The 25,083-nt window shown below is 43.2% G+C and overlaps 2 protein-coding genes across 8 annotated transcripts in view; one reads left to right on the forward strand and one right to left on the reverse strand.

The window, feature by feature from the left end:
* Nucleotides 1-20,531, reverse strand: part of TLCD4 (TLC domain containing 4) — a 76,615-nt gene extending 56,084 nt beyond the window's left edge. Inside the window, exons 1-3 of one of the 7 annotated variants that reach the window (XM_072968162.1) lie at nt 18,490-19,077; nt 15,468-15,587; nt 11,389-11,575 (exon numbers count right to left, since the gene is read on the reverse strand). The gene's annotated coding sequence lies outside the window, so the exon portion shown is untranslated. Of the gene's footprint in view, nt 1-620; nt 796-5,659; nt 7,138-11,388; nt 11,576-15,467; nt 15,588-18,489; nt 19,078-20,494 lie in introns of those variants that run through there. The other 6 variants (XM_072968166.1, XM_072968164.1, XM_072968163.1 and 3 more) reach the window with 6 other exon arrangements.
* A 236-nt stretch (nt 20,532-20,767) lies between these two features.
* The window catches only part of ALG14 (ALG14 UDP-N-acetylglucosaminyltransferase subunit), a 79,314-nt gene continuing 74,998 nt past the window's right edge, over nt 20,768-25,083 (forward strand). Inside the window, exon 1 of the mRNA XM_006197341.4 lies at nt 20,768-21,054. Coding sequence (XP_006197403.1) covers nt 20,919-21,054 — 136 coding nt within the window. The 5' untranslated portion in view covers nt 20,768-20,918. The remainder of the gene's footprint in view (nt 21,055-25,083) is intronic.

Genomic DNA, 25,083 nt, shown 5'->3' on the forward strand with positions numbered 1-25,083 from the left:
GCCTTTTTAGAAAGAGGTGCGTTCTAAAGTAATTAATTTGTAAACACCACCATTAATAACGTAGGATAGTTCTTTATTTCTAAGGAATGTCTATCAGTAGAGCTAATATGTTTTACCCAGTATATACATGCACACAAGCACACAGACTTTAGCTAACTGAACCTCACCGAGGCTCAGTTTCTTTATCCATAAAATGGGGATTATAATTTATAGACACCTCTGAAGTGTCTTGGCAACTGGACCTCAGACTGACTTGGAAAAGACAAAACCCACTCCAACATACAGGGACAGAAACCAGCCCTGCAGTCCAGCAGAGAGGAAGATCTAAGCCCCCGAGTGCCTGTTCCCCTTATCCTCCCCAAGACTCTCAGAACATGCCAGGGCTCCAATGCCCTTTGACCACACCTGCACCATCACAGTTGTTTCACAATGTGCACAGTGCGTGACAACTTCGGTTCGCCCTAATCTGCCCTGTGGTCTCACACAGCTTATTTCATAACTGTCCACGGGCAGGCGGGTTGTTTGTGAACATCTGTGGGATCAGCCCTGCAAGTACAATGTACACATGTCATCTCAGGAATATGTACCACTCCCTCCTCCAGACTCTCTCCTCAGCTCACCTGCAGGGCTGATGGTTGCTCTGTTCCTTCCAGTTAAACACACCATGTTTATCTTTGATCTGCCTATCCTCAAGTAAACCCACAGAAGTACAGTGTACTCTTGTGCCACTTATATGCCTTCATCAAATCCGCAGGATTGTTTTGAGATTATAGGGAGTATGCAAGTGCACGAGGCCTGAAATATGAAAGGAATTCAGTAAATATTAGTTGAATTTTGAGACTTTTAAACTAATTAAAACTCAATGACCCTAGGAGATAGAAAAATATACCAGCTGCTTATTTTTCCTCAAAATCTTAATGCTGCTTAATTTCTTCAAAAATAGCCATTTCATTATTCACATTTAAATCCTTAATTACTGTCCTTAACTTTGTTTTACCCAGTGCTCTTTTTTCAAGGACAGTTCCCCCAACTTCTGTATTTACTAACCTGAAGTTTTTCTGCATTTTAAAATATGAGCTCTCAAAGCTGGACTGCACTTTTTATATGTTTGCTTACTGAAACAGTTCAAAGAAAGAGTTCAGAGAAATGAAATTATCCATTCACACTTAAAAAGAGGAAAAAAATATGAAAATTCTTTTAAGGCAAATTTTCCTGATACATTTCTGTTTCAAAAAATTCCTAAACTTCTAATTAGAGCTAATTATTTAGAAAACTGAGACCAAAAGCTGCTTCTTTCTGAAATAACAAGATAATTAAAACAAAAGGATTTGGGGGAAATGGACTCAATTCTCCATTCTGCTCTGTCAGTGAAGACGTAACTCAAGTGGCACCAACATTTCGATCAGAAAAGTTGATCTAGTCAAAAATGAATGACTCCTGACACTACTCCCCTCCCCCTTATTTGTAGTTTTAGTGTATCAAGAATTTGTGTAAGGTTTTTTTGAATAATTAAAAGTACTTTCATTTGTTTTTCAAAATTTTTCAAGAAGAAACTATTTCAGGGTATTAACAGTGGTTATCTCTGGGTGGGTGAGAGTCTATGTCTTGTGTTCCTTTTGTTTCTCTTACTTTATGAGCTTTTCTTCCTATAATATGTATATATTGCTTTTGTTTGCATTTTTATTTTTAATGAAAGTAATGTGTATAAGTGAAAACTCCAGTGGTTCTTAAAGGCTTTTAACTAAAAACCACCGTGAGTCCCTTTGTCCCCGGACCAACTTCTCCCCGACTAGCCTCACCCCACGTTCCGCGTAACCCTGCTAGGTGTGCTTCATTTCCTCAGTGATAAACTTCTACCAATGTTTCTTGATTTTCCGTTGTAGACATAATTTCTTGACTTCTTGTTATGGCAGTTGAGGATTTAACTCTTTGACACACACCACTACCAATACTCCGCCCTCACCCTTCCTCCCAACACAGCCTTCAAGTCAGTAATTAGGGTTTATATCATCTTGACAATGTGAATATAGGGTGTTGCCGAATCAAATAAGGTACTGTGATAACGCTTTTCTTGAAAATCTCCTATTTTTTCTCGAGTTAAAAAAAAGATGCCTTGTTGTTTCACTTTTTTTAATGTATCTAACCTGAATTTTATACAAATGCTTCAACCTATCAAATGCCCATCAATAATATCTTCTAATGGCCAAACACATGATTTTTCGTTTCCTCTCTTATTTTGCTAAAGCACAGAACCCAGTTGCTTACTCAGAAGGGGTGCACTCCTGTGCACTTTTAGAGGGCTTGAATGTCTGCAAATGTCTTTATTCTATTCTCATCCTTGATTGATAATTTGGGCAAACTGAAGATCATTTTCTCTCAGCATTTTTTAAAGCGCTGTTCCCCTGTCTTTAACTTCCAGTGTTGCCATTGACTAATGTCTATGTCTAGTACCTTTCTAATGCCCATTCCTCTATATCTGAGCTGTTTTTCCTTCTAGAATCTTCCCATTGTCTCTGGTAATCTGAAAGTTCACACAACGTGCCTGAGAATGGTTCTTTTTTTCACTGATTGTGCTGAATATTCAGGGGTTCTTTTGACCTTATCTGCAATTTTTTCCTGTTATTTCTTTGCTAATTTTCTCCCTCCTACTTTCTCTGTTCTCTCTTTATGAACTCTTGTTAGTAGGATGTTGGGACTTCAATATTATTCTCTAGATTTATTGTCCTTTTATCTATTGATCATCTATGCAGTTTTCTTTCCTATTGTCTAAGACGAGGTTCTAAATGGGGAGAAGGGGAAGTTGATTCTCCCCACCCCCAGCTCTTTGGCAATGTACAGTGATATTTTTGATTGTCACCACAGGGAAAAGGGGCCTGCACTGCATCTAATGAGTAGAGGCCACGGAGGCTGCTAACCCTTACAATGCACAGGACAGCCCTCCCCCAACCCCCGCCATGACAAAGGATTTCCAGTCCCAAATGTCAGTCATGCCAAGATTGAGAAATCTGGACCAGGAGAATTAAATTACTTAACTTTAGCTTCCAACGTTCTGAAGTTTCTATTTCACACATATTTGTCTTTCCCATTCTCTGATTGGGCCTTCTGTTCTGGGAACTCTCTATCAAAAAATAAACTTTCTCCAGAAAAGAAACGTCATACTTCACAGAAAGGTCATGTTGGCAGAGGCACAGTCAGGGTGCAGTGCACGAGCGCAGGCAGGCTGTATGGGGTCGTGGAGGGACTCAGGGGTCCAAGAGCTTTGTAAATAACTTTAGGGCAATCCTTCTTCAGGCCTGTGCCTCACCCTTGCCTTCCATGGTGCACTGCGCTTCCAAATGCTATGTCTCCTCCAGTCACTTAGGTTAGCCCTCTCCCACTCTGCCAAGTCAATTACGGTCGGCCTACCATATCTGTGGATGTGGAACCCGGGAATAGGGAGGGCAGACTGTACCTCGCTGTTTCACGTAAGGAACTTGAGTATCCATGGGTTCTGATACCCAAAGAAGGTCCTGCAACCAAGCCCCCCAGGATAACAAAGGATGATTGCATCTTTACTCCATCCAACTTCTGGCTTCCAAAGTTTACTGAGATCTCTCTTCTGCTGTGTACTTTTCTCCCGTCTTCCTCCTTCTTGTGGTTTATATATTGTAAACCCCTTTGTACACTATCAATTTAGTGCAAATTAAAGATATGCAAATTGAAACTAACCAACCTTATTCCATAAACAGATTGTTATTTTACTTTCCCACTACTCTCTGACTTTGGAGCATTCACCTCTTACTATATTTTTAAAAAAATTTTTTTACAACTTTTTTTTTTTAATGGAAGTATAGTCAGTTTACAATGCTGTGTCAGTTTCTGGTGCACAGCATAATTCAGTCATACATATACACACATATACTCATTTTCATATTATTTTTCATTATAGGTTACTATAAGATATGGAGCATTTCTATTGCCTGGGTAGACTGTCCTAGGAGAACACTGCTAAGTTTATGTCAGAGGATGCTTTGCCTATGTTTTCTTCTAGGAGTTGTATAGTGTCTTGTCTAATGTTTAAGTCTGTAAGCCATTTTGAGTTTATTTTTCTGTATGGTGTGAGGGAGCATTCTAACTTCACTGATTAACATGCAGCTGCCCAGTTTTCCCACCACCATTTGCTGAAGAGACTGTCTTTACTCCATTGTATATTCTTGCCTCCTTTACCAAAGATTAATAGATGAGAAGTCTGTATGTTTATTTCTGGGCTCTCTATTCTGTTCCATCAACCCATATGTTTGTTTTTGTACCAGTCCCAGTCTTGTTCCCACATCTTCTAATCTACCTCTATTGCTGCTGTCAGTAAGAAAACAATGACTATTTTCTGAATTTAGATATAAATAAAATCATATACTCATCCAAAGTCACCTGGATTCTGGACAACTGCCTGATCATCGAAGCCCACCACCAACAGACGAGGCAGCATTATGGTACATCAGCGTCCAAAGCACAGTTCAGAGTCTCACAGTTGTGTGCTGGGAGTCTGATCACGCAACACACCTGGATTTTAAGTTGCTTGAAGACAGAGCTTCTGTCTTCTCTGCCTCTGCACTTCCTGCTGCACCCTACAAGACGGGGGCTCTGATGTGTTCTCCCCACACACATTCTCCCCACTTTTCTCAGATGCCAAGGAGCTCAGGAGTTGGAAGTTCTCTGGCTAGGGGAGAGTCTTAACTGATAATCTACATTCTAGAGAGGAAAAGGGCAAAGGAACATGTTTCCGCTCATTTTTTATCCTGAGCAATTACCTAATGTTAATAAAAGGGCATCAAGCGATTTAAAGAACTGCTCTGCCTTCGCTTTCAGAGCTCCTGCTGAGGAGTCGCCCTCTGGTTAGTGCAGGAAGTGCTGTACCACACGGCACTGTACAAACCTTCAGGATCTGGCTTTTAACACAGTCTTGTGCACACAGTATTCTACCAGTACAGAAAGGGAAAATACGCCCTCTCATTTTTTCAACATAGAGGTGAAAGGAACTCAATTTCAATTCAGTTTGTCTTTTATTGGTCTTTTTTTTAAACTGAAGTACAGTCAATTACAACGTGTCCATTTCTGGTGCACAGCACAATGTCCCAGTCATGCATATACATACATACATATATTCATTTTCATATTCTTTTTCATTAAAAGTTATTACAAGATACTGAATATAGTTCCCTGTCAATTCACTTTGTCTTAATCCAAATTATTTTTTACACACACATATATATATATTCCTTTTCATATTCTTTTTTATTATAGGCCATTGCAAGGTATTGAATATAGTTCCCTGTTAATCCAAATTATTAATTCTTTCAACAAAGAATGCACATTGTAAGAGCATCACAGGAAACTTTTAAAATAGCACCACTTCTGATTGCAAGCCACGTAAGACATTCTTAGGAAAAAAGTATAACCACCGGCTAGTGTGCTTGGTAGATCTACCTTTCTTTGGTTTGCAATGACCATTACAACACTAAAAAACCAGTCATTCTTTGAATTTGGAAGTCAACATAAAAATACAAAGTTAACTCACTGACAGCCCTGTTCTCCTTCATTACCCTGAACCCAGAATTCAGCACTCCTTCTAGTTTCCTTAGAAAATTATCTCCAAGAATTCCATGATTTTCCCCAACTTTACCTACGATTAAGGGGTTCCTGAGGAGTTGAATGGTCTGCCACCAGCTCTGTGTTCCTCACTCTTCTGTCGCTTAAACTCCTTGGAGTCTTACTACTTATCTAAAGTAGTTCTTCCAAACAAATACAGCACTAATCCTAAAGTAAGTCCCAGGAAAAACATTCTTCAACCTGATTCGCCTCCTTTGCCCTCATTTCTCAATTAACTCTTGCACTCTCCTAGCCCTGGACCTTTCCATCTGCTAAGTTTTGAGAACTTGCACCTGATTGCATATGGGATTTTCTGCTTTGATTCTGAACTCTCAGTTTTGCAGTCAACCTTTTGCTCAATTCACTTCCACCCACTCCAGCTATCAAGCAGCTCCTCCAACCTAGACCTGATCTCAGCGTTGGCTTAATTCCACCCTCCCTACTCCAGCAATCCACCAGAAACCTGTTTCCTAGACTCCTCCCTCTTACTTAGCCCTCTGTATCCAAGTAGACACCAAATTCCGTCAACTCTACTCCATACAGATCGTTCATATAGTTATGTCCTCTGTCCAAGTTAGGCCCACATACCTTCCTTAACCTATCTGCCATCTTCCCTCTTTGCATCTTTAAACACAGCGCACCAAGTATAACAATTTCTTCCCCGTGCTGAGTACCGCATGTTTCACTCAGGACAGACCCTTGATATATATTCATTACAGAAAAGGCTTCAAGTCCTTGTGATCTCACATCTTTCCTCTCCTTGCCATTCATAGACTGCCTCTCTCTCCAACCTCATGCTTCTTCGAGATTCTTCTAACTTGATGTTATCTTCTTAACCTTTTACCTCCAATCAGAGCTTTCTACTACTTTATATTGCTTCCCGAGTAAATGCATAGCATCAAAAGGCCCCATTCTAGCACAGGCCTGCCCTTCAGTCTTACGTTCATCCCTGCCCCCTCAAAGTCTTTACTCCATTTAGCCAAATCCAATCTTAGTCGTTCCCTGCAAGATGCTCTGCATTTTCCTGCCCCCTTGCCTTTGCTCATGCTGCTTCAAAAACACATATGAACACATGATGTCTTCACATCTTTCTGTCAAAAAGCTCTCTTAGTTTTAAGGCCCAGATCAAATGCCACTTTCTGCATAAAATTTACTGTTTCTTCCTGACAGAATTTCTCTCTTCCTCTTCTCCTTCTTTGAAACTAAGTTTGTAACCTGCTTTGTACAAGTATTTTATTTCTCCTACTAAAAAAGTAATACGATGGAGTTGTTCAAAGCAGTGTTTTTCAGACCACCTGCAACAGAGTAACTGGAGTCTTGTTCAAAACTAAAACAAAACAAAACCGCTACTGAATCAGACTGTCTTGAGGTGGAACTCGAAACTCTGCAGTTTAAAAACAAGCTCCCCAGTAAAGTGCACAGAAAAGTTGGAGACCTTTGAGTTGCAGAAATGGGCCTTGAAGTCAGTCTGACAGAGTTACATTCCAGTTGTATCTCTGTTAAAAGATAATTTTCAGAAAAAGCTAAACTTGTGACTGATACAGATAGAAAAGGGGATAAAAATATTTAACTTGTTCACTGAGGGAACCAGGCAGATGTTACAAGCTGTTCAATAGAGAATTTGAAAAAGACACACCTCTACAGAGCTGTAAAATGACTCAAAGATGATAAAGGGCTCTAATCAGACAATCCAGAAGGATGTGCAATAGTTCAAAGACGTGAAAGGCAAAAGTGAGTTGGCCTGGAAGGTGTCCTCTAGGCAGTGCAGAGTTCTCTACAGACATATGACATTTTTTCCTATACCTCTTACTAGCTGTGCGATTTAGAGTGTGTTACTTAACTTCTCTGATCCTCAGTTACTTTCTCTGTAAAATGTAAGACAACATCATAAGTTTTTAAAAGTTATAAAGGGGATAATAATTACCTAACAGAGCTACTGTGAGAATGAAAGAGCTAATGAATTCCAAGAGCTTAGGATGGTGTTGAGAGCGAGATACTCAATCAGCATTACCCAGCGGCAGAAGTAGTGGTGATGGTGTTACCAACTGTGCATCTGAGACTTGCTCTTGTTTACTAATGAATGTAGTCATTCAATCCATCAACCAGTAACTATTCATGCTATGTTTAGGTGGATTATGAAATAGCCTCTGTCCTCAGGCAGTCCAGGTTAGCAGAGGAGATGAGAACTTAAATAATTACATGGTATCTAGTAAGTCAAAGCGGAGTATGCGAGCACAGTTAACAGAATGGCCAACCGCGTGTGGAATGTACGGAATGCTTCCACAAAAGCATTATACAGGGGGATTTGAGCTGCACTTGAAGGGTTAGCAGAGAGTCACGAAGGAAGCCCAGTGTGCTAACAGTTACCATGCTAGATCGTTATTTATGTCAATCTTACTTGATTTGCACAAGAGCTGTGTAGTAATAGCTCCCCCTGAGTACTTACTATGTGTCAGGCGCTGTTTTAAATACCCTTCATTATCCTATTTTATGAAGAAAAAAACTTGAGGCTTAGAGAAATCAAGCAACTTTCCCAAGATGATACAGTCAGTGAGTGGCAAAGCCCCAGTTCATCCCAGACAGCCTCTTTCCAAAATGTGGAAAGTATCATCTCAGTTTACTAATCGGGGATCAAAGCCCAAGGAGATTATGAGATCTTCCAGGAAAGACTGATTAGGGTTGACTTTATCAAACATCTCCTGTGTCCAGTACTGTATTAAGTGGTGCGTCCATAAAAATACGTGAGACACAATCTCCTTTCACAAGGAGTCAAGCGTGTACAATACAGTTCTTTTGGCTGATTTCCTTTATTCTAGATCCCGGGCCTCCTCTTTTATTTGCAACCTCACACTCACCCCTTTAAGTCTGACATTTATACTACTCTTTGGAAGTGATCTTGGTTTCCCTATGACATTACCCTCCTCCCCTAACTTTGGACTGCGACCTTTCTTGGATAAGTCAGATTACACCTCACCTAATCCAGAACTATCCCCTGGACCCTACCCTGGTTTCGTGACACGTGGCTACTGCAGTGACAGTAAACTGATTCTCTCAGCAGCTGATACAAGAATTCTTCTCAGAGGAATACACCTCAGTGAATCTTTATGGACAGATATGGAGCACTTGAGAACTTGGGTTAGCAAGGGACAGGATGATAAAAGAAAGACTGTTCTACAAAAGAAATTCACTTGGGGTATGGAAAAAGTGGGGGAGAAAATAGAAGACAGAGAGAAAGAAAAGAGACAGAAGGCAGAGTAGCTTCATAAAATACCTAAATTTATAACACATGGAAGATACTTGTCGTGGACAGTATTCTAAGTTATCTGCATTTCTTCAACCCCCACCATGTCCCCCAAATCCTCAGTAAGTCTCCCACTAACCCTAGCCCGCCACAGCTCCCCAGAGCACACACACGTTGTGAGCAGGGGTGGCGGCGGAGTAAGTGGAGAAATCATGGCACCAGTGCCAAGTTCCGCTGCTGCATCAAAAAGGAGCAGGCGGGAGGCAACACACCCGGAACAGGGAGACAGCCCAGCAATGGAACCCACCGCAGGAGCAGGGCCCAAGGTAATGCTGAAATCGCGGGTATCTGGAAAACTGACAGAACACTTCGGGAGACACTGCACTTTGTTTAAGAGTTGTGTGATAGGGGCCCGAACCAGTCTTACTCAGTTAAAGTACAAAACAGATGATCTCAACTGATATCTAGGTCATGATTTCTTCAGACTTACTGACAATGGCTGCCTTTCCAAGATTCCTGTCTTCCCCAAAGCTGCGGAAGGAAAGAAAAGTTGAGGAAGGAGAAGACGAGAAAAGAATCAACCTAAAAATGGAGGAGGCCCTTAAAGGCTAATTGGTGGAATGAGCTGAGAACTGTTTGAGCTGTTCCCTCTAATCCAGTATCCGCTCCTAGAATATGTTCTGCTTTGCTGTTGTAGTTTGCAGAGAGGTTTAAGAAGCGTGCAATACATATTCCAGGCTTTCTGATGCAGCAACCAAAGTCTTTTTTTTTTTTTTTTTTGGCCGAGGGCGGGGAGGGGGAGGTAATTAGGTTTGTTTGTTTGTTTAAACAGAGGTAATGGGGATTGAACCCAGGACCCTGTGCAAGCGAAGCTTGCTGTACTGAGCTACACCCTCCCTACAAGCAACCAATTGTCTAGAATGGTTTCACTTCTGCCTTGATCTCCAAACTGAATCTGTTCACCTTCTCTTTGGCTCCTGTTCTCTTCTCTCGTATCCTGCTTACAGTCTTGCACACAGTTACTCTGTATTTGGTAATTCTCCTCTCAAAGTGATCTTGGCTTGCCTTCCTGATCAACACTCTCATTTCATGTATCACGTGGTGGGCATATTCCATACGCCAGGCTCACGGGCTCTGTGAGCCAGGCCTACAGGACTTATTCAATCCTCACTCAAGCCTCTCGCTATAAGAGATTTCCTCTCCTTGTTCCCACTTTACAGTTGATGAAATTAAGACCTAAAGAGGTTCAGTATAACTTGCCAAAGAAACAACAAACAGCAGGGCTGAGACGTGAGGGAAGAAAGTCTGATGCCAGAAATCAAGTCTCTAACTTCATACTGCTTTATAGTTTCTCTCGGACCGTGTCTGTTTTCCTTACCTCTCTGAATCCTGTTCCTGTACCACCCTAGACGTCTTCTAAGTTCTCCTGCAAGTTTCACCCTGAATCTCACGCACAGTGTGCTGAATCCAAGGTGATCATAATAACTAGCGTTCACTGAGCAGTCACTGTGCTAAGTGCTGTTCGTGTTACTCATTTAACCTTCACAGGCCCTAATAAAAAAGATAGGGTTATCTCTGTTTTACAGATAAGGAAATTGAGGCAAGAAGAGGTAAAATAACGTGTCTATGGTCACACAATTAGTAATGGGAAGACCTAGAATTTAAACCTAGGTAGCCTGACTCCATAACCCATACTTCTGGGTAAGAGAACACACAGGGAGGTAGAGAGCAAAAAGGATCCCTTGAGCCTCATAGGATGAGGGCAAACCATGGTGAGTTTGATTGACTCAGGCTGTCATCATCCAGGAGAGGAGACTCTAAGGATGCCTTAGGTGTTCACTGCTGCCTAAACGAACTGTCACCAAAGTTCATGGCTTAAAACAACAATCATTTATTAGCTAACAGGTCTGTGGGCCAACAGCGTGGACTGGGGCTTGGCTGGGGAGTCCCGCCGCTGCTTCTGCCTGGGCTCACTCCTGTGGTGGCGGTCAGCCTCGGCAGCGTGGAAAGGGCCTGCAGACCCAAAATGACTTCTCTAGCGGTCAAGGCCAGCAGCGTGGGCATGCGGCTTGTGCTCGGTTCACTGCCCTGCTGTTGCTGTTTGAGCTTCTTAATAATTATAAAATAAGGGGCCCTACTGGGCCTTGCAAATTACATTGCCCATCATGTTGGTGGTTGGTGCTGGATGTCACCCGGGCATCTTTCTCAAAGTAGCCTCTCGTCCTCAAAGAGGCTAACCCAGGTTTCTTCCCGTGGTGACAGACGCTTTCCAAGAGAGTGGGAGCAGAGCGTGCAAGGCCTCTTGAGGTCTAGGCTCGTACCTCCCACGTCACTACTTCTTTTTTTTTTTTTTTTACATTTTTTATTGATTCATAATCATTTTACAGTGTTGTGTCAAATTCCAGTGTTCAGCACAATTTTTCACTCATTCATGGCCACGTCACTACTTCTGCTGCGCGTTACTGACCAAAGCAAGCCACGGGGCCAGCCCGGACACAGGGAGCTGAAGGGCTGGGACCCACCTCTCGGATGGAAGAACACAGAAGGCACAGTGCAACAGGCACACCCGGGACCACTGCTCGCAGTCCCTCACAGGGGAGGCGCGTGTTTAAGGAGAGATGAGATGATGTCAGCCTTGGACATGGTGCGATTAAGCTTTCTCCTGTGTGAAACCCATGCCAAGGCACCCAGTATTTGGATAATATAGGCCTAGAATATAAAAGAGAAGCCTGACTGGACAAATTTGAAAGCTGTCAACATGCAGGTGATAGGTTTGTAAATAAACAAATTAGAACCCTCAGGGAGACTGCAGTAATTAGGTGAAGGTCAACTAAGAGCTCAGTCAGTCCCTCAGACCACCCCAATGTCTGAGTGTACTCTTTTCCCCATGTGTCTCAGCCTCCCTCCCTACGGAGGCCACCCTGGGCCCATCCATCTCCATAGCCAGCTCAAGGTCTGCTGTCTGCGAAAAGTACAGCCTTCTCTGTCATGTCCAGATACAGACGGCTACGTATAGTCCAACAACCTATAAACTAAAAAACAGTTACTCGATCCTCACTTTGCGCCCTATATTCAGTGGTGGATCAGGAATGGAACAACCACAATAAAAACTTCCATTTGAAAAAGGAAAGAACAGGAAACACACAGCAACCAGTAGTCCTTAATAGTTTTCCTTCCAGACAGAACTTTCTGCCCTGGCCATGGAGGAAGTTCTCTGATGAACCCATCTGGGTGCCTTTGGTGATGCCCGCAGTGCCCCTGGGTTCACCCTCTGGGAGGTTCTTCCTGGTCCATTATTCATCAGGTTCAAAATTGAAGAGGATGTTGGAGGAAAGACACAAACAATGAATGGCTTTTGCAGGTCAGGTTTCTGGTTTCTTTAGCAATACAATTTCCTCAAAAACTTCATAGGCTTCTGAGCTATTCATCTCTAGTCTACGTGCCAGAAATGATACCAAAGTTCTTTCTCGGGCCTAACTCTTAAACTTGCTTATTCCACACTTTCCATGCTCTACCCATTCCTCTTTTCATCGTTTTAATGGTGGCTACTTCGAGGTGATCTTAAAATAGAAGACAGGGCAGCACCCTTCATCTGATCTTTGCTGGAAGGCTGGATTTCTTTCTTTGGCTGAGGAATCTTAATGGGAGGGCTTTAAGAAAGCCTCTGAAAAACAGCCTTTTATTCTCCTGTGAGGGCTGCAGAAATAGTTCAATCTTCCAACCCTGTGAGTTCCCAATGTTCTGTACACTCTATTTCCTTCCATCTCTGCTTGCAAACCCCTTATTTCTTATGTGAGCTCATTTCTTTCTTGAAAAATTTTGCTAAATTCAGCAAGGAGCAACTATTACAAACTTATACTCTGGTTCTCTCCAAGTGCTTCCCCTTAAATTCAGCCATGGAAGGAACATGGTTAGCTGTCAAAGTTGAGCAGGAAATTTTTTCAAAATATTCTGCAATAGTATTACAAGGATCACCAGTTTTCCAGCCTGCAAGATCTGCTTCCTCACAGCCAATTGTCTGTCTGGTTAGGTAAGGCTGTGTGTTTGAAGATCCGGTTAGAAGTCCCCAATTTCAAGGTATCAAGTTTCGTATTAGAGTAACTGCTAAGTTGCCGCAATAAAGAGACTCCAGGCATCAGTGACATAAAGAAAACGGAAGCTTCTTTCCTCCTCACATAACAGCCGGGGTAGACCGACAAGGCGCTCTGTTCTGTGAAGTCATTCAGGACCCAGGCCCCTTCTACCTCGTTCCATCCTCTCCTGCTAAGTCCTCCTCCCTTCCATGGCGACAGCTGGCCACAGACATGTCCACGGCGGGGGGGGGGGGGGACAGAAAGCAGTCCAAGGCAAGCCGCCTTCTTTAAAAAGGGTAGGCTGCACTCAGTCACTTCCAGCTCTAGTCCACTGGCAAGGACTTACCCACAGAATCATCCCCAGCTGCACGCGGCTAAGAATGTAATCTCCAGCTGAGTGACCATGTGGCCAGAGAGAAGAGAATGAACTTTATGGTGACAGCCATTTACCTGCCTCAAAAAGTAAACAGGAAAGATACTCAAGGGTAAACACAAAGACGAAAGGGGGCTGGGGATAAACAAGGATTTTGATTCTTAGCGAGAAAGAGAACGACAGTGTGAAAAAGGGAAGAAGCAAAATCGAGCTGGTGGGTACCCAAGTTTCCATTTTATTATTTCCGGTACTTTTCTGAATATATATTTTAAATAGAGGAGTTTTATAAAATTTTTAAGGGAAGTAGATAGAGGAAAAAAAAACCCAGGAAGGATATGAAGGTAGAAAAATAGTGAGATGAGGAAAATAGGAAGAAGAAAATGGAGTAATCAAAGTCAACAGGAGAAAAAACTTCAGTTGCCCAAGAGAAGACAAGAAAACTTTAAAAAGGTTTTCCCTTTGGATTTGAAAATCTAGAAGTTACTAGTGAATAATTATGGCAGAAGCTAGATTTCAGTGAACTAAGGCGTGAAAATGAACAAAGAAAAGTGAGACAGCAAGCATGGACCAGTCCTTAAGAACACTGACTTTTTAGGAAAGAAGAGATAAGATCGTAACCTTGCTGTGTTAGCCTCAGGTACGTGGCAAAGTGGTGTAGGTATATATATATATGTAACTCCAGATTCTTCTCCTTTATAGGTGATGACAAGATACTGAATACAGTTCCATGTGCTACACAGTAGGCCTTATTGTTTATCTATTTTATATATAGTACTGTGTATCTGTTAATTCCAAACTCTTGATTTATTCCTCCTGCTCCCCTTCCCCCTTTGGTAACCGTAATCTTGTTTTCTATGTCTGTGAGTCTGTTTCTGTTTTGTAGATGAGATCTTTTATACTATTTTTACATTCTACATATAAGTGATATCATATGCTGTTTGCCTTTCTCTGTCTGACTTACTTCGCTTAGTGTGATCGTCTCCAGGTCCATATAGTGTGCATCTTGCACTGCACTAATTCAGCCAAGCTCCCTCTCAGAAACTCACCAGGTCAGTACACTACAGAGGTCTCGGTGTGCACAGGACAGGGTCGTTCCAGGGGAAGGCCTGTGTCAGTCAATCCTGGGCTTCCGCGGTGTTGGGAGGGCCACGCTTCTCCCACACGCGGAGAGGAGCCTCCATATGCCTGGAGTCCACCAGAGGCAGGCTGCCTGGCTACGTGTTCAGGATGACTGCCTCTCAACATCTGAAAAACAACTTTGTTCTGTGCACACCAGAAGGCTTCGGTTCCATGAAATAGCCCAACTGCATAAAAACAGACTGAGAGTGGAAAAACACTCTGGCAAAGGGATGAAAGGTGTGGTTCAAGACTGGAGCACCGTTTTAATGTGGCTGGGCTGTGCCCGACTGGCAGTTTATGGGATTTACACTGGGTCAGACTGATTGAGGGAGAGTTTTATTGTTTATGTTTTTATTTTTTAATGGGGAAGACTTGCACTTTATACGCTAAGGATGGAGACACAATGAGAGCCAGTGGTTATAGATTCAGGAGAGAGGGCGTAACTGATGGAGGAAACTGACCATAAAAGGTTTTGTTCAGTTTATAGCATCTTTTCAAAGAGGGAAATTTAGAGCTTCTTTTAAATTTCTAAGTTAGACACAGTGATTCCACAGTTCCCTAGGTAAACATTAATAAAGCATTTCAAAGTGTTAAGACTTTCTCGGGTTCATTTAAGTTTCTTTTAACTTACTCCCAAACAAATATAACCAGCAAAGATCCCACTGGAGTACTGGTGTGCAGAAGGGAATCTTAAGTTTGAGAAATAGTTAAGTCATCTGAGAGTTCTACCCCCCCAAAATTTTGTCGGTAAATTACCAAGCTTGTTTGTAACAAATTGAGACGGGATTGACAATGAGGAGGGCACCTAATATTGCTGCAAGATGAACAGGATATTAAATAAACCATGAGATGCTGAGAGGGAATCAGGTTAATTAAAAGGTACAGCAGGAGCTACCCATCTGCTGCTGAGAAGTATGTTCCCCGATTATTTACACAAAACTTTAGAGAGAAAATAACACTAAACTTTAGGGGGCGCTCTGTGAACCTCATTCTTCTTATCACCTTCTTAGTGTAACATGTCTTCTGCATCAATTACCTTCCCTAAGTGACATCACTGTATTCCTGAAGCCACTAGAAGACCACAGCACATCCACAGGAAGTCAAGTCAAAGCAACAGCAGTGCTGACTTAGCGTGGTACAGCCTCAATTTCCTCACCTACAAAATGGAATAATAATAGTACTTAAGTTCACAGGACGGGGGTGAGAAGAATTTGAAAAAGTACACAAATGCCGGCTGACTGGGAGACTACATTATGATCCTGGGTAAGAATTTCTTTCTCTTCATATAGAGTTAAGCAATAATGTAGTTACACAAGGGTCATGACATAATTTGTGTGTTTCTATCAAGGACAAAAAAAAAGTCTATGGAGCAGAAAAGGATTTCACAAAGACACAGGAAAAAGGGCAGATGTACGATGGGGAAGAAAAGATGGACTCAATGGAGGTGCTGAGCGGAGGCTTTGGGGGTGGGAGGGTTGGGATGAGGAGAAAATTAATTCGACAGATTTCAAAGATAAGCAGTGTTACGTGCAGAAACATAGCGCTGCCCAAACTGGGTCTGCCTGGCTCCTGCAGAAGAGCTTCAGTCTTACTTGTCACCCTTATTAGGACTGAAGATGGCTGAACTCCGGTGGGAAGGGCCTCGCTGCCAGGCTTCCCAGTGGCCCGCACTTCAGAGCAGCCCATCACAGGGTGGGGAGATGTCTTTTCTCTATGCAGTTCATGGAGCCAGGACCACTGCTAAGTCACCGTTGTGCATTAACTGTCCCCGCCTTACCACCGTATCCCCCACGGTCTAGCCCAGCGTGCAGCCCATAAGAGGTACCAGGAGAAATGAACTGAAATCAGCTGAGAGCCTGCCGTCATCCCTATTTACTTCAAATCCCAGAAGCCTCTCAGATGACCCATTATCATCCTGATTCTTGTCTGTGTAGTTACTTGTAAATCCCCTGATCTGACCCAATTCCCATTCCTTATCACCCTTCAAACCCTTCCCTGCACCTTTGGAAACTCCTGATCTGTAAGCTGCCAACTTCCCCTATATCTCCACTCCTCTATCTTCACTTTCCACTATGTCCAGGGGAAATTCCATGGACCTCACTCCCTGAAAAGAATCTTCTCTCTCTAATGTAGTCACCTGTCAAAAATCTAACTCTGGTTAAACTATCTGCCTTTTCCAGGGGGGGAAAAAGACGTAAAATTATGCTGGCTGGTTTCTCTCTCTGTTTGTTATCACAAGCTTCAGATGGGCACCCCAATGTGCCCAGGAACCCCAGGCTGACCCTGGTGAGCGTGCCAATTACTCTTCGAGATGATGTCATACTTTCTTCCTCCTTGAGCTTCTCATACTCTTCTGTACCCTCAGGCTCCACTCCCTTATCTATTCACCACCAAGCCTCCCAGGACCCACATCTGTGTCCCTGCCCTCCATCCTGTCACCAGTGAGTAAGGGTCCCTCCTACCAAAGCCCAGCCACTCCCCCTGTGCTCTAGGTTCCAACTCTTTTCATTTTCAAAAGAATTTTTTCCTGTTCTCGTTCCCTTTCTCTCCTGCATCAATTTTCCTCTATTGGATCATTTTTAACATCCAACGAATGTCAGTTAACTCCTACCTTATAAAAAATGTTTCCTTGATTACAAATTCTCCTGCAAAAAAAAAACTAACCTAAATGAAGCTATTTATGGAAAGTTTTTTAAAAATTGAAACAAAAAAATTATCCTCCACTTCCCATCTAATTTATCCATTTCCCTTCAAAGAAAAACTTGAAATGACTGTCTACAGAAACTGCTTTACTTTCTCTCCCATTCTCTCCTCTGCCCATTTCCATCTGCCTTCTACAACCACTATTCCATAGAAATGCTGCTCATATTTAGATTCTTAGTGACCAACTTGTTCCCAAGTTACCTGATCCCACCTAAAGGAGCCTGTGACGTAGCTGACCGTAGCTGTCCCACTCCTGAATCAACTTCCACTCTTGGTTTTGTGGACACCATTATTTCCTGATTTTCCTCCTATCTCCCTGGATTTTCCTTCTTCATCTTCTTTGCTGGCCCCATCTCCTTGACCAGACCTCTAAATGTTAATGACCCCAGACTCTTCTCTATCCTGAGCTGTCCAATACAGCAGCCACGAGCTGATGTTTCAATTTAAATTTGAAATCATTTAAATTAAATAAAATTAAAATTCAGTTCCTCAGCTGCATTAGCCACATTTCAGGTGTTCAGCAGATACGTACGTATAGTGGGCAACATGGACAGAAACTACTTCCATCACTGCAGAAAGTTCTGCTGGACAGGACTGACCTAAACCTCCTCCCTGGGTGATCTCACCCAGGCCCACAGCTTTAAATACCATCTATATGCTGAATTCTAAATGTACACTTCTAGCTCTGACCCCAGCTTCAGAACTGTACATGAAACTGCCTATCTGACACAACCACTTGTATGTTTAACAGGCTATTCAGACTAACACCCAAAACAGAACACTTCATTTTCATCCTCTCCTCTTTCTCTACTCACGAAAGCTTGCTTCTCTTTCTGTCTGTCTATTCTTGGCAAATGACACCATCCAACCAGTTTTGAAGCCAAAAATCTAGGAGCCATCCTGATTCCAAATATCTAATCCATCAACAAGCCTTAGCAACTCTATCCACAAATATATCTCAAATTGACCCTCTTCTGCCTCCCACTGTCATCCTCCTAGTCCAAGGTTCTTGTCTGGACAACTGTCCTATTCACACGAGAGCTCCTCTACCTAAGTCTAGCACACAGTGGTGATCATTAAATATGTTGAATAAATTAGCAAGAACAATCCTATTCAATAGTGCAAAATAATCTTAATCTGTAAAATATTCATGAATAACAGATATTTGCCATAGAAACTTTAGGAAACAGATTTAAGAAGATCATAAAAATCACTTCCCAGGCAGACTTTACTTATGATTGATGATAGCTCAATATTATTATTCAGCTTATCAATTATTGATACATTTTCATGCTTTTCATAGCACTAAAAATTATCTCTGTACATCTCTTATCTGCATTGTCAGTGGAACTTACCTCCCTAGGAGAAACCTGAGTTGTTGCTTTTTTCCTGCCTTTCCTGACCAATCCAGTACAGCTTCTTGATTTCTCGATCATCTATATTCCGTGCCTGTCACAGCCCGGGACGGTCCAGCTTACCCAGCATTTACTTTGATCAGGAGCTCCCAACTTTGTTCCCATTCCTGCCTGCCACCTAGCTCCTCCCTGCATTTCTCAGCTTCCTCATCGGGAACACGGCACAGTTTGCCTCTAGCCTTAATTCATAATAACTCAACCAATAACCCCAAACAATGCCTGCTACTCCACCCTCTTTTATTCTCTGCATTTACAGGCAGCCACTAAAATGCCTGATCACCCGCATTCATTCCTGCTGCATACAAAGTATGGGCAAACTGATTTTTCAGACAGATACAGGTAATTACAGCAGGGAGGGGATAGGTACTTGGGGATGCAGGGGTATCTTCTGGGGCTTCGAGCCTAAACATTATTAATATGCTGAACACCTGCACGACCTCTGTAGGTTTACAATGCCACCTCAGACACATTATCCTTGCAGCAATCCAAACGCTCTGATTTGTCCACCCAGCAATCATCTCTCCTCCACCCTCCTCCAGCTTCCTCCTCTCCAAGAGAACGCCCTTTTGTTCAGTACCCGCCCTCCACCAAACAGCCAGAAACAGCAGGTGAGTTGTGTGTCATCTTCCATCCTACCCCAGCCACCTTTGAAGTATCATTCTTTTTATGAATGGGCCAGTGATATAAATATAGTCAGAAGGAGCGAACATCTGCTGTGAGAGGTTTGGAAAAGGATTCCTCACCTTAAAAAATAAGACCCGATGACTAGATGACCTCCTGAAATGTGCAGACTGCCCTGTCTGAATGTACTTTCTGAGACCACTCAAGTCCTCTTTTAAGTGAGAGGGGAGAGAGTCTTAGGTTGGAGCCATTGCTAGGAATGACAGAGTAGGCAGATGAAAGAAAACCACATCCTTTGTAACATTCTTAAGCTGTTTCTCATACGGTGCCAGAGGCCCTACCTCTGGACTTCCAACTATGTATTTGAACGCCCAGGGGATTCTGATTCCATCAAAATTTGAGAGGCACTGACTTTGAAATCCACAACTATAAACTTTCTCCACAACTTATTGGCTAAGTAATCTTAGGCAAATCATTTACTTTTATAGAATCCTTTTCTTTATCTGTAAAGAGGGGAGTAATATTCATCTTGGGGCCTTATTGTGAGGATGTAGGGTGAGGAGGATTTGATGGAAGACTGAATGTAGAAGTGCTGTGAGGTCCCTTAGCCAGAAAATGACTAAATGTTTCCCAAGCTTGCCTGCTGATAGAAATGGACTCATTGCTCCGATGGGCAGATCCCAGGCCTCTCCCGTGGAGATTCTGATTCACTATCTCCCAGGAGGATCCTGAGAGGCTGCATTTTAAAAAATACCTTCTAGGCTCTAAGTGAGTGTGATAATCAAGCAAGTTTGAATTCGGCAAAGGAACACACACTACAATACTCCTGTACAGCGGGAGTCAGGATTTCGAGTTTCCAAATGCAGACCTGCCACTATGTCACGTGGGCAAGCTGTTTCACCACGCTGGACCGGCTTACTCATCTGCATACTCATCCCATCTAACCTACAGATCTATAGAGACCTGAGGGCAAGTTACACTTGGGGTGGAGGGGCTTCTCTAATCTGTCTTTTTACATTGCTGCAATGTGGATTAAGTAGACATAAAAAAAGTCAAAATTGGTATTGGGGGACATGTTGGCTTTGCGGTAAAATCAACTGAATATAAACTGCAGGACGACGCCTTCTCTGTCCGGCCACTCCGAGCCCCTGGGCTTCCATTCCTCTCAGGATCATAGCAATAGCTTGAAGTGATCACTCTGAGCTACTCTGGTCACACTGAGATCTGCGAAAACGCCCAGAAAAGTTAAAAACATGAGTGTTGGGAAAGAGGAGATTTGGAAGAGGGCCCTAAATTCAGTTTTTTGTACCACTGTACCTCTTACCGGCAAACACTTTCAGTAACATCTGTATGTGCCACAGATACGCTGCCCCTGGAATTAAAAAAAAAAAAAAGCGATGTATGCCATTGTTCCCAGGTGTAACGCACATCGTTGGTGGAGCTGGAACACTCTCGGGCGCTCCGGGGCTTTACGGCCCACAGGTGGCCTGAGCTCGTCACAGTCAGAAATCAAGCGCTTTCAGTCGCCGAATTTCATCTTACGCTGGGGCGGCAGGCGTGCAGGAGTCCGCAGGAGTCGGAGCCCCGCTTCCGCCTCTGGCCCAGAACTCCTCCCAGCGCAAGCAACCCCCGCCCACCAAGAGGCGCACACTTCAGGTTTGGGTCTCCGCAGCACCCGTAGTTTTGAACTTTGACCTCTCCTCCGGCTGCCGGCGCCCGGGGATAGCACGCATGCGTCCTTTGCTTAAATGGATGGCACCCTTATCCTCGCCGTGGCGGGAGGCGCCGTGGCCGTGCTGCTGTTAGTGCGGCTGTGGGTAGTGCTGCGCCCCCGCGCCCCTGTGCCCCGGCGGTCTCTCAGCCTCCTGGTGGTGGCTGGGTCCGGTGAGTATCAGGGCGGTGACTGGCGGGCTCGGGTGGGGCACTACGAACCCCAGAGCGCGCCGCAGTGCTCTGCGCCGGGCCCCTTGCGTGTTGTGGCGCGTTGCATGCCGGGAGTTGTAGTTTCTCTGCGTGAACGGAGCTGGTTCGCCCCGCCTGGGCAAAATGCTGGTCTGTTGATGCGGCCCAGACCGCGTCTGTAATAACAAATGAGTAACTTGCATTCGTCTGTTATTAAGCTTCCCTGTAGCGTATATTCTTAAGTTGTTAGCGTACACAGAGGACGCAAAAGCCTGTTGATGCTAACATGCAATTCCCCTGAATAAAAATTGCTGTTTTCCATTATTCACCGAGGCATTTTGGAATTAGTTTAGGCGTCACGAATGCTACCTGATAAATGAGACAGAGTGAATTGTCACATTTATAACTATACATATACAAAACCACGAGGATAGTAACAGCCAACTGCTAACAGGAGAATAATACACACTTCAGGATGTTGTGTCAGAGTATGAACAACAAACTGTCCTATCAGGTAATACAGTTAAAACGGAGTCCACCTGCTCCCTAGGCGCTTACAGCGCCAAATGGACATATATATATGTCTGTATCTCTGTGTACGTTTAAAAATGCCAGGAGATTGCATCCAGATAGAATAATACTTATAGTATGAGCAGATGTTCTAAACGTATGTTCAAGTATAATTCATTACTTTGGTCACTTAATGTATTTTGAGTGTAGGAGAGGCCACTTAGCTAATCCCTGGAAATAACAAAACTGACTACTACTCCTTGCCGTGAAGTGCTATGTCCCAAGCAGTGTGAAAGGTGCACAGTGAATGAAATGGAGAATATGGAAAAACTAACAGAAAACAAAAAGCAGAATGGGTACTTGCCATGATGAGATAAGTGCGATCACCTGGGAAGTAAAAACTGCTATGGAAGTCTTTAGACTGGGCCCCATGTTATCTTAACTTGAGACAGGAAGCTTCCTTGAAGAAGTGATGTCTAAACTGAGACTTGAAAGGGAACTAAGAATTAGCCAGACATTGGGGAGCGGGGGCTTTGAGGGCCATGAGGGTGTGAGAAGGTGATCGCACTCAGAATGGCCAGAGGTGAGAGGGCACTGTTGCACCGAGTTGGATGTCGGGAAGTAGGCCCAATGCCGATCCTAAAGGCTGTTTTAATCCCTGCTCTGTAGAGCTATGGGCACTACCCACTGCTTCCTTCATGTAGACGTTAGGACCACATGCCTCTAAACTGCCATAGCGCTGGAGTAGAATCACATCTCTGCAACCTGCCAATTTGGTGATCTTGGGCAAATTAGCCTTCTTTTTCCACCTTGAAAAATGTGGATTGGGAAAAGATGAGGAGAGACTAGATGTGGTAGCATTTAAAGTGTTTGGCAAAGTGTTTGGCGTATAGTAAAGCATTTAATAAGTGGTGACTATTGATAGTCCTGGCAGCAAAGGGATGTATTCAAGTATTTTTAAATGGGGAGTGACCCAGCTGAATCTGAGCTTCCATGAAGATCATTCAGTCTGCATTGTCGAGAGAGCGTCTCGACAAAGACTGAGGTCAGGATACAGGATAGGAGCCTTTGGAATAGTTCAAATGACAGATGGTGACAGCCTGACCGGGGTTGATGGGTGGGGATGGAGAAAAGTGTATGCATTTAAGTGAAGTTTAGGAGATAAAAATCACTAGACTTGTGGACTGAAAGTGGAGGGTGAGGGAGAGGTGGGCTCAAGAATGATGTCTAGGTTTCTGGCCTGAATAAATGGATGGATAGGTGGATGTTAGAGCCATTCACTTGACATTAGTAGATGTGGTGGACCGAGAACCAAAGCTAAGGTTGAGAATACGTCTGGCCAGTGGTGCCCTCTGTCATTCAAACCATTTGGGATGTGTAGAGATCAAGGACCTCAATCATCCAAATCGAAGAAAGGCTTGTAGTCAGGCAGATAATTTAATAGTTCATGCCCCAAATTTGGGAGGATGGGGAAGGTATTTTCAGTGTTTACCTTGAATACCAAAAAATACTTAATCTTACCATAAAATATTATTAATCGATGGCTTATATTCAAAGAACATCAATCAAAATTACTACTTTGCTTTGAATCACTGTATGATCTCCTTAGGCAATTTTAGATTTACTGTTGAACTGTCATCCATTCATTCATTCAGTGAGAGTGCCTACTGTTTTCTAGGCACTGGGTGTACAGCAGTAACAAAATGAACAAAAATCCCTGCCATCATGGTGTTCACCTTCTAGTGGGGCAAGGGTGGGGGGGAGACAGAAACAAAACAAATAAACAGACTGCATAGTAAGTTACATGGTGACAGACACTATGAAGTAGAGAAAGGAAGCTGAGTTTTGGGCATTATTGTCAGGGAAGGCCTCCTGGGGAGATGCCAGATACCCAACAGCAAGGAGGCTGGAGTGGCTGGAATAGACTGAGTAAGGGGGAGGAAGCAGACAGGGTCCAAGAGGTAACAATAAGGGGTCTGCTTCCAAAAAGCCATTTATTCTATATAAGAAAGGGGACCATTTGGAGGGTTTTGAGCTGAAGTAAATAATTTGATCAACCCCTTTTAATAGGATCACTCTAGAGGCTATGTTGAGAGTAGAACTGAAGTGGACACTTGCATAGACAAGTACAGCGTGGGGAACAGACCAGTGAGAGTGACTTGGCTTGGAACAGAGAGCTAGCAAAGGAGGTGGTGAGAAGTGACTGGATTCTGGATTTCTTTTAAGATAGAACTGAGATTTCATTCCCAAAGGATAAATCTTAAGAGTAAAATGGAAGACTAAGCTCGTCATTTTAATTATTTTATTCAGTAGCAAGGTTAAATTTTCAAAGAATATATTCAGTGAGGATTTCTTAAAAAAAAAACAAAAAACAACAGACTGTTAAAGCAAGTAAAATGAAGTTTTAATTGCAGTGGAAGGTGTCATGTGTTAGGTTCTATCCTTAATTGCTCCAGCTGTGAAAACAAGTACCTATTTGCAAACCACCACACTTTTTCAAAGCTAAAAACAAAAATACTGAAATGAGTATAAGTCAGATGTGTAAATTGCTTGCCTTGAATAAGGAGATGGATGACAAGTTATAAAGTTGAAGTATGGTTGTAGTTCCTGCCACACTTACTCTTTGCTGATTTCATTTTTTAATCTAATTCCTTCTGGGATCTAGAGTAATCTTTCCCCTTCTACTATAAGACAAGATATGCATTTGGAGAAAACACATGCTTAATTTGTTTGACTATCCTGTGTGTTCGCTGTGTCACTATTGAAAGCTTTCTTACAATAGTAAGGCTGGTGAAGGGGAGGAGTTTCATCGTGTGACCAGAGGCAGGAAGCGGTAACAAGATGATCACAGAGGTTGTTGAGGACCTCCACCTGGCCGAGGCCATAGAGTGTGCAATTAAATTAAGTAGGCAGGATAGGGCCTATTAAGGGTTGGATTGCTTCACATGTACGGCATACAGTTAATGTGATGGGTGAATGTTTTTTGAGTTTTTTCCCTGAAGGAAACCTCAGTAAACACAGTTGATTTTTAAATTCATGGCTTTAAAGTTAAAATATTAAAATTTCGGAGATTGTACGACTTCAGAAATCGAACCCACAGCTGTTGGGTGAAGCTGGTGAGCATCTGAGGACCGCGGAGTGCTGAGACCTCTGTTAGGAGCAGGCGAACGAGGGTCTTCCTGAGGAAGACGTGAGCCTCGCGGGTCAGGGCTCACGCCTCCCTGGTGTTGCTCTGCAACACAGAAATCTTCAGCAACTCCCTTGCGATTTTCCAACCTACTTTCCTGACCTTACCTCACCCTCCATCCTTCTTCCCAGTATTCCCACCATCCCTTGGACACACATCTCAGATCTTGCCTTCTCATGTCCTGATAACCTCACCCCTGCTCCGTGACCTCCCTGCTCCTATCTGTCCACTGGCTTCACCTTTCACGTCATTTCAGCCCATCCTAGGGATCCCCCTTATGCTTAGAACATTGATTTTTCATAGCCATTTGCTTC

This window comes from Vicugna pacos, chromosome 9 (genome assembly GCF_048564905.1).
Source record: "Vicugna pacos chromosome 9, VicPac4, whole genome shotgun sequence".
Taxonomy (NCBI): Eukaryota; Metazoa; Chordata; class Mammalia; order Artiodactyla; family Camelidae; genus Vicugna; species Vicugna pacos.